General features: G+C 25.3%; 3 protein-coding genes across 3 annotated transcripts; 1 reads left to right on the top strand and 2 right to left on the bottom strand.

Moving 5' to 3' along the window:
• Window positions 1-1584: 1584 nt before the first annotated feature.
• Window positions 1585-3508, bottom strand: LOC122855238 (acylglycerol kinase, mitochondrial-like). The gene is made up of 7 exons (XM_044156453.1): window positions 3337-3508; window positions 3132-3251; window positions 2674-3067; window positions 2467-2585; window positions 2064-2398; window positions 1840-1964; window positions 1585-1739 (listed from the first exon to the last, which is right to left on the bottom strand). Exons 1-7 carry the CDS (start codon window positions 3444-3446, stop codon window positions 1635-1637), a joined length of 1308 nt encoding a protein of 435 aa, XP_044012388.1. The 5' UTR covers window positions 3447-3508; the 3' UTR covers window positions 1585-1634.
• Window positions 3509-3664: 156 nt separating this feature from the next.
• Window positions 3665-5707, bottom strand: LOC122855237. Its single transcript, XM_044156452.1, has 5 exons — window positions 5338-5707; window positions 4737-5258; window positions 4325-4657; window positions 3996-4252; window positions 3665-3930 (listed from the first exon to the last, which is right to left on the bottom strand). Exons 1-5 carry the CDS (start codon window positions 5569-5571, stop codon window positions 3738-3740), a joined length of 1539 nt encoding a protein of 512 aa, XP_044012387.1. The 5' UTR covers window positions 5572-5707; the 3' UTR covers window positions 3665-3737.
• A 728-nt stretch (window positions 5708-6435) lies between these two features.
• LOC122853965 lies at window positions 6436-7181 on the top strand. Its single transcript, XM_044154375.1, has 3 exons — window positions 6436-6815; window positions 6897-7061; window positions 7178-7181. The coding sequence occupies exons 1-3, from the start codon at window positions 6436-6438 to the stop codon at window positions 7179-7181; spliced, it is 549 nt and encodes a 182-aa protein (XP_044010310.1).
• Window positions 7182-12168: the final 4987 nt, after the last annotated feature.

Below are 12168 nucleotides of genomic sequence, written 5' to 3'. Positions count from 1 at the left end.
AAAAATGGCTCCAAGTGAAGAAGTTAATCCAGAAAATTCAGGAAAATCTAAAAACCCAAAAAGAATAGATAGCCGGTAAGATTTTACATATTTTCTATATAAATTTTTAATTGTTTAACGTTAGCTTGTTAACAAAAAAAACAATTACCGCACAGTTAATACGAAAAACGAGCGGCAAAATTTAACTGCACATTTTTGTAATAACGTACTAACTTTTCTACGAAAAAAATTGAATAAAATAATTATTTTCCCATGCACATTGATTGTTCCGATTGATTTTTAATTAATTTTTATTTATTTTAATTGAATTAAATGTAAAGGACAGTAGACAACACCGTGCGCATGCGTAAAAATAACTCCAAACTGCTCCAAAACAAGTAATCAAGTGATAAAAAAAAAAATATAAAAAAAAATCATTTCAAACTATAAATAGTAATTTGTGAATGCTTCAGACAGTTGTCATTCAATGAAATCATTAACTTTTTATAACAATAAAACTGTCTTTATCTATAATGAGCACCGTCAGAATTTTTTTCGAATTATCTCAACAAAGTGCAGCAACAAACCATGAGCAATCATTTTCTTATCTCTGTGTTAAAATAAATAAAATAAATATGAGTCAAAGATTTAATTATTTTAAATGAGAATACTACTTGTCATTAAAATTTAAGTGTAACAAAAAAAATGTCTAGTGAAAATTTAATATTTACAGGGTCTGAAATTGACCCTGTTGAAGAATCATCACAAATGTGAGCTATTTTTTTAAACACAAAAATATAACCTTATTTGTTTTCTATTTACAATAAAGTTAATGTATTATTGTTGTTGTTTTTTTTACTATCAAGCTATTTTAAATAATTTTAAGCGATTAGAAATTATCACCAATATAATTGCTGTAAAGACAAGGTCATGTGACTGACCAACTTGAAAATACGTAGGCGTCATTTAAGGCAACAAGCAAATAATATTAATGCATTATTGTTGTTAATTAAAAAACAAGAAAAATTATATCTATACTTGTATGAATCCGTACGTTAAATACAATAGGCTTATAATAATTAAATTAGTACTAGATAGTTATTTAAAATTCAAATTAATGATAAGCAAAAAAAAGAAGATGCTTATTCATGCAAATTTCATAACAATGAAAAAATATATTTTTACAATTTTTATATAATAACTAATTGTTGGTTGTATTGTTAACTGAAAAATATATTTTTTATTAATATTTTTGGTTTTATTTTTCTAGAAATCAACCAGTCAAAAAGATGGGTGTTCCTAAGGTCAAGGTAGGAATTATTTTTGGAATTGCTGTTATTGCCATTGCCATTGGACTTACAGGTGTATTTATGTGGGATTCAATATACAAAAAAATTGTCAAACATGTAAGTTAAATTTGTTGATATTTATTAAATATAATTTGTTTTCTTTTGGAGCTAACGAATGGTGATTAATAAAAACGTAGATAATAAAATTCATATCAATTTTAAAAAATAATAAAATAAAATTTTTAAATAACTCGTCACTTTATTCGGTTGTTTAATAATATTTAAAAATAATTTAAAATGAATTAATAAATAAAACGTAGGAAAAATAGTTTTAAAATAAAAAGTTAAACTTTATAAATTATTTAATTATACAAAAATCTTTACAGCATTTGAAAATAATCTCAATTTAACTGGTTTAACTTCATACTCTTCATTATCAATTGAAAAATACTGTTGTTGTCCTTGTTGTTTCTTCGAAAAAAAAAAAAAAAAACATTTCAAAATTGTTATTGTTGCTAAAAACGCGTTGTTATTGTTAATTTTTAAAAAAATGTATTAAATATTAACTTACCAAATTAGCGTTTGGAAAAAGTTCGATATCTTTGGCTTCTAAAGTTTTAATAACTAGATTTTTTTCACCTTTTATTCGTCTCCAGCCTTCTTTTACAAAATCCATATAAGTCACATGCTCAGGGCCTTATTTCCAAAGTAAAAAAATAAATATTAATAATTAAATTTAACGTAAAAAAATTAATGTAAATAATTAATGATAATAAATATAAAAAATGTTATTACCTAAATATATTTTAACTGATGATTGTGTATCATTTGAATTATCAGATAAATTACTTGATATTAAAGATAATTCTGTTGATGAAATTGGCATTTCTTTATATTCACCACATTTATTATTTATTATTTTACTATAATCAATTTTATTTTCATCATAATAACCAGTTTTTCTAGGTATAAATACATGCCACCATTTTTTAGAAGATGTTATATTTTGTTGATTTCTAATATCTTGATAACAACGAGAACATCCACTACATGGATCAGTATATTTAAGTGTACCATCAATACTCCAATTTAAATTATTTTTTAATCCACAAAATACAAATGTTGCATATCTATAAAAAAGCAAAATAATTATTTAAAATGCAAATTAATTATCAAAGTAATTTTATGATTATTATACCTTCGAAGTGATCCTAAATACCAGTATTTATCTTTTTGAGCATTTGCATCTCTCCAAGCACCCCATTCAATTTGTCCAACTGCATATATAGGTTTTATAGGATTTTCTGGATCTGGATTCTGTTTAAATAAAATTTAAAATACTATTAAAACACTGATTAATTGTTAAATTGATTATTAAAATTGTAGAAATAATTAATAAATTAACCTCAAGTGATTCAAGCTCAACAACATCAATATATTTAGTTGATCCTTTTATTGTAGCCATTGTTGCATCAGCTAATTGATGAACTAGTGATAAATTATCATATTTTTTATTAAATAAATGATTTGCTGTTCTATTTATTTCACCAAGTGGTAAAATTCCAATTGGACATTGTTTTGTATATGCTGAATTTCCATTGTATTTTCTCATAAGACCAGTTACAACATCTGACAATGTACCATCACCACCAGCAACAATAATTGCATCAGTTTGTGTATTTAATTTTTCAATTATTCCACGTGCTTGTCCTTCTTGTTCAGTTTGTATTATTGTTACAGCAATTCCAGCAAGATGTAAAAGTGGTTCACAATATTTTTCAAATAGCTTTTTAGATTTTCTATAATTAAAATTAATAATAATTATTAAAATATAAAATTTATATTATATTTTTTTATATTTACTTTTTGTTAGATGTTGGATTTAAAATGACAGTAATATGTCGTGGACGTTGATGTGCTGGTAATGCTTCATCACCAAATTTAACAGCTTCTTCACAATATGATCTCATTAATAAATTAGTTCTGAAAAATTAATAATAACTTTGATAAATATTTTGTTTTGAGGTTAGATTATAAAAACATTAATGAATTAACAATTAATTATTACTGATAAGTTTCTAGTCCATGTGAAACACCATAAGATAATACACCAGCACCAACAACTGATTTTTTCCAATTATTTCTAATTACTTTAAAAAAACCAACGATTCGTGACATTATTATTTAGTAAATAGAACTTGACATAAAAAAAACAACAACTATGATCAACTCATGGTAGAGACCACATTATTCAACGCTTTTTTTTGGTTTCGTTCTGCGCAGCCTTTTTTTTTTTTCAACCAATATGCTGTTACCTGTGGATTAATTAATTAAAATTATATTTTGTAAAGGTATCAATATGAAAAAATAAATAAAATTTCTAGCCAATTATTTTAGTCACATAGTTGTTATACTAATGAACAATTTATTATTTTTATACTTAGAAAAAAAAAAAATAAAATACAAAAATTAAAGATTAACATGAGCTAAATTGTAAAGTCCATTAAAATTTTTTTTTTTATCTCTCAATATGAGAAGACGTTTTGATGCAATAAGAGCTGTTGTTGCTCTCATATCACTTCTGAGTATTTGGTAACTTGCACGTAAACTAACACGTCGAAGATTATTTTGAGCAACTGGTCTTCCACCAGCAAATGCAAATCTAAAGCAAAAAATTAAAAATATTATTTAAATAATATACATTATAAGTATATTAATTTTAAATACCTAATTTCACGTCTTGGTCCACGTAATGATGAATCTGGAAATCCAACTTGTCGTTCTCTATTACCATTTGATGTAATACTTGCATATTTAATTTTACTTCTTACAATAATTGGAAGCACTATTGGTTTACTATTTTTTTTACTATCATAATCATCATCAACAGTTAAATATGGCAATATTGAATCACCAAAATGATCAATCAACAACCCAAAATCAATTGTATGTCGTTTTGATTTAACAAGAGCACACACAGAATTCTAGAAAATTAATGAACACAATTAGAAAAAAAATTACATTTTATAATAATAAATTAATTAAAAGAAACTTACAGCAATTTGTTGCCATAATTTTGTTCCTTGTTGTGCATTATTTAAAATATTATTAAATGACAATAATGAATCTGGTTTTTTTTGATAAAATAATAATGGCTGTACTTCAGCAAGTAATTCAATTGCTCGTAATTTTCTTTTATCATTATTTGAATTTTCAGATTTAATAGTTTCATCAAATACACCTTCAAGCATTGGTACAAATTTATCAGCAACTGAAGGCCATCTTAACATTAATTTAAGAGCACAAGTTTTAAATAATGCCTCAACATTTGGATTTATAAAACTATGTCCGAGTAAAATTTCTAACAATAATTCAGTTAATTTTTGTGCCTAGAAAATAAATAAATAAATTATTATTTATATTAATAATTTTCGTGATGATAACAATAATATTTAATAATATATTTACTGAATTTAAATGATAAGGATAAACAGCTTCACTATTACTGGCAATTGAAATAATTAGTTGACATGTTCTTGTTGTAACTCTGGTGTATTGTGCATTATTTGAAATAACAGTAGATCTTGCAATTGATAATAGAGTATCAATAACACCTTCACCACCTAATTGTGCATTTGTTGCACAATCATTTAATAAAACTTGAAATGTTTTTTGTGATCCATTAAATAAAGTTTTAAGTGCTTTTTTAGCATAATTTTGACGTGTTTCATTTAATTTTGTATTACATATTTCAGTTTCTTGTATAAATGGTGCACCACATTGTGTTATATTTAATGTACTTGTTGATCTTAATGCAAGATCAATTGAATTTTCATGTGGTACAAATACTTTAGCTTCATTATGATAAGCTGGCATTTGATTTGATAAACCAAATATTGGATCAACATCACAAAGATTTGTAAGTACTGCATTAACATCATTTGAAGTTAAACGTTTTCTTTTACTGTGTTTTAATCTTGTCGTACATTTCTGCAAAAAGAAAAAAGGAAAACAATTGTTATTTATTTTTTTAAAATTATTTTTGTTTTAATTATAAAAACTTTTTTACATGTAATACTTCTCGTAGACGATATGATGCATCTTCAGCGAGTCTTTTTAATAAAGAATCTGGAAGACGATCCATTCCTAATTCTTCACCAATTGTTGATACCCATTCTTTACTAATAACAGCATATTTACGTTGATTATTACCATTTGTAACATTATTTGTACTTGGATTACCATTGTTGTTTGAAAAATTATTAGTCACATTGACATGTTGATTTGTAACTATTTCTTTCATTATTAAATTAATTATTGTACAATAATAACGATATTTATTGTTTTATTTTTCATCAAAATTTCAATTTGTTATTGTAAATTAATGAGACGTCTAATAAATGACAATTCAACAATATTGTCAATATGAGTATATGTGTGTTTTGTATGTAAACACACTGTGTAGTGTCCGTGTGTGTGTATTTTGTTTTGTTTTGTTTTTTTGCATACTTTCAAGATGGCGCATTGGCGGGATATTTTAAAAACAATTGTACAGAATATTTTTAATTTTTTGATTTAATTACTTAAATATATTTTTCAAAGCTATTTGGTATTAATATAATTATATATTATAAATGTAGATATAATTTTAAATAAATTACTCATATTAATAGTTATATATAAGTAAAAAAATTAATATTTGTTTATATATGTCAGCTGTACCAGTACCAGTTATTAAAACAATATTTATAATTTGTGACTTTTTTGAAGTTGCAACAAAGACAAAATATTTAGCTTAATATATTTTTATGAAAAATTTATGTGTAATCAATTTTGAAAGCTTTCTTATTAATAGGTATATCAGTCGATTGTATAAATTTTTCGATTAATCGATTAATTCATGTAACGGTTTATCGATGATGAAGCGTCCCGTGAGGGGATTCTCATAATACTGCATAATACCCAAGGGCCACAACCCATTGTCCCATTGTGTTTATTTACATAAATTTATGTAGTGCTGCTTAAATATTTAGTGACTAGTGAGCATCTCGCATTTTCATTGCGGATCAGAGTTAAGTTGTACAAATACGCAAACACGTTTCTGCCAAAAAGAAATTTATATTAGACTAAAAACGAATATTAATCTGCAACACAATCATTGACAATCATGTCAGAACTTGCTGGACCTAGTCATGTTACTGCCGTTACTGGTATGGAATGTTGTGAATTTACATATGAATGGACAATTAAAAACTTCAGTCAATCGTATAAAAAAATAATTGAATCACCAAGTTTTTCATCTCATTATGGTGATTTTGACGATAAATGGATTTTAAGAATATATATAGATAGTGTGTCCAATAAGCGTGGTGGTATTAGTATACATATACTGGCTAATCTACAGCTTCAATCATTCAATAATACTTCACAACTACAAACAAAATGTAAAATATTAATTAATGATAAATATGAAATAACCAAAGAACATGATTTCAGTGAATTTCCAGAAACAATGAACTGCAATAAACTTATTCCAAGATCAGGCTTGTTAGACCCATTGAGTGGATATTTACAAAATGACCTTAAAATTTATTGTACAATAACAATGTTTAAAAAACTAACTAATAGTTCTGATGCAATTTCAGTATTTTATGTAAGACAACAACTGAGTGTTGACTTGAAAAAACTTTTATTAAATGAAAAATTAAGTGATGTTATTCTTCGAGTGGGTCAAAAATCATTTCATGCAATCAAAGGAATTCTTGCAGTACGTAGTCCTGTTTTTGCTGCAATGTTTGATCATGAAGAATTCAAAGAAAATGAAAAAAATGAAGTTGTCATTGAAGATATTGAAGGAGATGTTTTTGAAGAATTTTTACATTATATTTATACTGGTGAATCACCAACAGTTGACAAAATGCCAATGGAACTACTTGCTGTTGCTGAAAAATATCAAGTTGATCGTCTTAAAAATATTTGTGAAGATATAATATGCAAAATGATAAATGTTGATAATGTTGCAAATATACTTGTTTGTTCTGATAGATATAATCTTAAAAAACTGAATCTAAAATGTTTAGAATTTATGAAAAAAAATTTACGAGATGTTATGTCAAATAAAACATTTCAAGTTTACAAAAAAAAATATCCTGAAATTTTTTTAGGTGTTCTTGAGGAATTGCTTTTGTCATAAAATAAACAATATTTATTGGTGTTTTGTTAAAAAAAAAAAAAAAAAAACTTTCAGTTTCATATATTTTATTAACATTTTGAAATAACTATTACTTAATTTTTTCTAAACCATTATTGTAATAAATAAAAAAAAAAAAATATTGAAAAATAAATTTTTGTCAATATAGACTTATTTTTTCAAAAACCTTATTACATATCTCTTTTTTTATCTGTTATATGTACTCATGATAATAATTATAAAATTTATTATTAATTTATTATATATACAAATTAAAAAAAAAAAATTTCTTCCAACTCTTGGATACCATTGTCAATATATCATCTGATATACTATGATCAACACATGATAATTTACAAATTGTTTTAAAATAGGTTCAATCAATTCTTCATTGGCTTGATCCAGATTGATCCAGATCAAGAGTACACATCTAGCATAATTATAACATCAGAATTTAAAATATTTAAAACAATTGATTTTGAAATTCCTTTTGTAACATCATTAGACTGTATTGAGGTAATCATGGCTGTTTTTCATCTTCAAAAAAATACACAATTTTATGGTACAGCAATTAGAATTCTCGATTTTTCTTATCTAATTACTTATTACTGTACATTATACATATCAACGTGTATATAATAAGTATATCAATCGATTGTATAAATTTTTCGATTAATTGATTAGTTTATGTAACGGTTTATCGATCGTGAAGGGATTTCTATATTACCCAAAGGCCAAACCCATATTACTTTCAAGATGGCGCATTGGCGGGATATTTTAAAAACAATTGTACAGAATATTTTTAATTTCACAAAATTATGATTTAATTACTTGAATATATTTTTTTCAAAGCTATTTAGTATTAATATAATTAAATATTACAACTGTAGATATAATTTTAAATAAATTACTCATATTAATAGTTATATAGAAATAAAAAAATTAGTATTTGTTTACATATATATTTTTCAGCTATATTAACACCAGTTGTTAAAACAATATTTATAATTTGTGACTTTTTTGAAGTTGTAACAAAGACAAAATATTTGGCTTAATATATTTATGAAAAATTTATGCGTAATCAATTTTGAAAGCTTTATTATTAATAGGTATATCAGTCGATTGTATAAATTTTTCGATTAATCGATTAATTCATGTAACGGTTTATCGATAATGAAGCGTCCCGTGAGAGGATTCCTGGGATTCCCATAATACTGCATAATACCCAAACAAAAGGCCAAAACCCATTGTCCCATTGTGTTTATTTATGTAGTGCTGCTTAAATATTTACATAGATTTAGTGACTCGTGAGTCGTGACTAGTGAGAATTTCGCATTTTCATCGCGGATTAGCCTGAGTTAAGTTGTGCAAATACGCAAATACGATTCTGCCAAAAAGAAATTTATTAACCTAAAAAACGAATATTAATCAACCTAATCATTGGCAATCATGTCAGAACTTGCTGGACCAGCTGGTCATGTTACTGCCGTTACTGGTATGGAATGTTGTGAATTTACATATGAATGGACAATGAAAAACTTCAAGCAATCGTATGGAAAAACATTTGAATCGGCAAGTTTTTCCTCTCATTATGGTGATTTTGACGATAAATGGATTTTGGCAATATATTCAAGTAGTATGTCCAATGAGCGTGGTGGTATACATATAATGGCTGATCTACATCTTCAATCATTCAATAATACTTCACAACTACAAATAAACTATAAAATATCGTTTAATGATAAACATGAAATGTCTAAAGAATATAATTTCAGTAAATTTCCAGAAACAATTAACTGCGATAAACTTATTTCAAGATCAAACTTGTTAGACCCATTGAGTGGATATTCACAAAATGATCTTAAAATTTGTTGTACAATAACAATGTTTAAAAAACTAACAAATAATAGTTTTGATGAAATTTCAACATTTGATGCTAGACAACAACTGAGTAAAGACTGGAAACAACTTTTGTTAAATGAAAAATCAGCTGATGTTACAATTCAAGTGGGTCAAAAATCATTTCGTGCAATCAAAGGAATTCTTGCAGTACGTAGTCCTGTTTTTGCTGCAATGTTTGATCATGAAGAATTCAAAGAAAATAAAAAAAATGAAGTTGTCATTGAAGATATTGAAGGAGATGTTTTTGAAGAATTTTTACATTATATTTATACTGATGAATCACCAAATGTTAAAATGGCAATGGAACTACTTGCTGTTGCTGAAAAATATCAGGTTGATCGTCTTAAAATTATTTGTGAAGATATAATATGCAAAATGATAAATGTTGATAATGTTGCAAATATACTTGTTTGTTCTGATAGATATTATCTTAAAAAACTCAATCAAAAATGTTTAGAATTTATGAAAAAAAATTTACGTGATGTTATGGCAAATAAAACATTTCAAGTTTACAAAAAAAAATATTCTGAAATTTTTGTAGGTGTTCTTGAAGAGTTGCTTTTGTCATAAAATAAAAAATATTCATGCGTGTTTTGTTTGAAAAAAAAAAAATGAAATTTTCAGTTTTATATATTTTATTAATTATTTTATTAACATTTTAAAATAAATATCTTACTCAATTTTTTCTCAACCACTATTGTAATAAAAAAAAAATATATTGAAAAATAAATTTTTGTCAATAGACTTATTTTTTTAAAAACTTTATTATTCCTTTTTTCACCTGTTATGTATTCATGATAATAATTAAAATTTATGCTTTCATCTAGATTTAAAAAAATAGGAAAATAACAATATTTTATTATTACTACGTAATATACATTGAAAAAATTCTAGCTAAACTATACTCTAACGAGTCAACCAGAGTAAAAAAAATAAAGTGGCATCCAACTTATTCCAGCAATAATATACATCTATTAGAACTGAAATATCTTTGATGAAAATTTATTTCAATTTATTTTAATGATTCATCAAAATGAACAAATGAATTTTTATTAATTTAGAAAATAAAATAAATAATGCAACACGAATAATGTAGAGAAAAAAAAATAATTTTTTAAAAATATACTTAAATAAATTATAATCATATTAATAGTTATAAATTAATAAATTAATATTTGTTTATATATATTTTAGCTATACCAACATCAGTTGTCAAAACGATATTTATAATTTGTGATTTTTTTGGAGTTGCAACAAGGACAAAATTTTTGTCTTTATATATCTATGAAAAATTTATGTGTAATCAATTTTGGAAACTTTATTTATTGAATGAAAATAAGCCACATTCAAATGATTGGAAACGTGATTGTGAACATTATGCAAACACAGCTAAATTACGTCTTGTATCAAGTATTCAGTTGGCATAAGTAAAATGGATTCACATTCACTTGGTCTTGGTATTACACAGGTAAATTTTTTAAGCATTATATCTCATCAACTTCATCAACATTTAGCATCACATTAATCAACACATGATAATTTACAAATTGTTTTAAAATAGGTTCAATCAATTCTTCATTGGCTTGATCCAGATCAAGAGTACACATCTAGCATAATTATAACATCAGAATTTAAAGTATTTAAAACAATTGATTTCGAAATTCCTCTTGTAACATCATTAGACTGTATTGAGGTAATCATGGCTGTTTTCATCTTCAAAAAAATACACAATTTTATGATACAGCAATTAGAATTCTCGATTTTTCTTATCTAATTACTTATTACTGTACATTATACATATCAACGTGTATATAATAGGTATATCAATCGATTTTATAGATTTTTCGATTAATCGATTAGTTTATGTAACGGTTTATCGATCGTGAGGGGATTCCTATATTACCCAAAGGCAAAACAAAAATTGTATTTGCAGTTCCCAGTGTATTGTACATACATACATATGATGTATGTACATAGTGCTGACTGCTGCCCAGTGAGAATCTTACATTTTCATCCATTTCCATCACAGATCAGCCTCTGTAATTAAATTAAACAAATAGCAAATACGCAAATACAGTTGTGCCAAAAATAAATTTATTAGTCTAAAAACGAATATTAATTAGCACAATCATCAATAATCATGTCAGTACTTACTGGACTTTGCCAGGATTCCATTCAACTTATAATGTCAAAACAAGACCATGTTACTGGTATGGAAACTTGTGAATTTACATATGAATTGACAATTAAAAACTTCAAGCAATTGTATGAAAAAACAATTGAATCACCAAGTTTTTCCTCTTATTATTCTGATTTTGACGATAAATGGATTTTGCAATTATTACCAATTAACGATGGATCCAGTTGGAAACATGTATCAATGCAGCTAAATCTTCAATCGTTCAATACTACTTCACAATTACAAATAAAATGTGAACTATCAATTAATAAAAGAAATGAAATAACTAAAGAACATATTTTCAGTAAATTTCCAGACAAAATTACTTGGGATAATTATATTTCAACAGCAGAATTATTAAAACCAAGTAATGGATATTTGCAAAATGATGAACTTAAAATTTGTTGTACAATAATCATGACTAAAAAACTAACCAATAATAGTTCTGATAAAATTTCAACAATTGCAAGACAACAACTTAGTGAAGACTGGAAAAAACTGTTGTTACATGAACCATCAGCTGATGTTACTATTAAAGTGGGTCAAAAATCATTTCGTGCAATAAAAGCAATTCTTGCAATACGCAGTCCTGTTTTTGCTGCAATGTTTAATCATGAACAATTTAAAGA

The sequence above is a fragment of the Aphidius gifuensis genome, linkage group LG4 (genome assembly GCF_014905175.1).
Source record: "Aphidius gifuensis isolate YNYX2018 linkage group LG4, ASM1490517v1, whole genome shotgun sequence".
Lineage (NCBI taxonomy): Eukaryota > Metazoa > Arthropoda > Insecta > Hymenoptera > Braconidae > Aphidius > Aphidius gifuensis.
The sequence above is the reverse complement of the archived record's forward strand: the minus strand, read 5'-3'. Positions and strand labels throughout refer to the sequence as shown.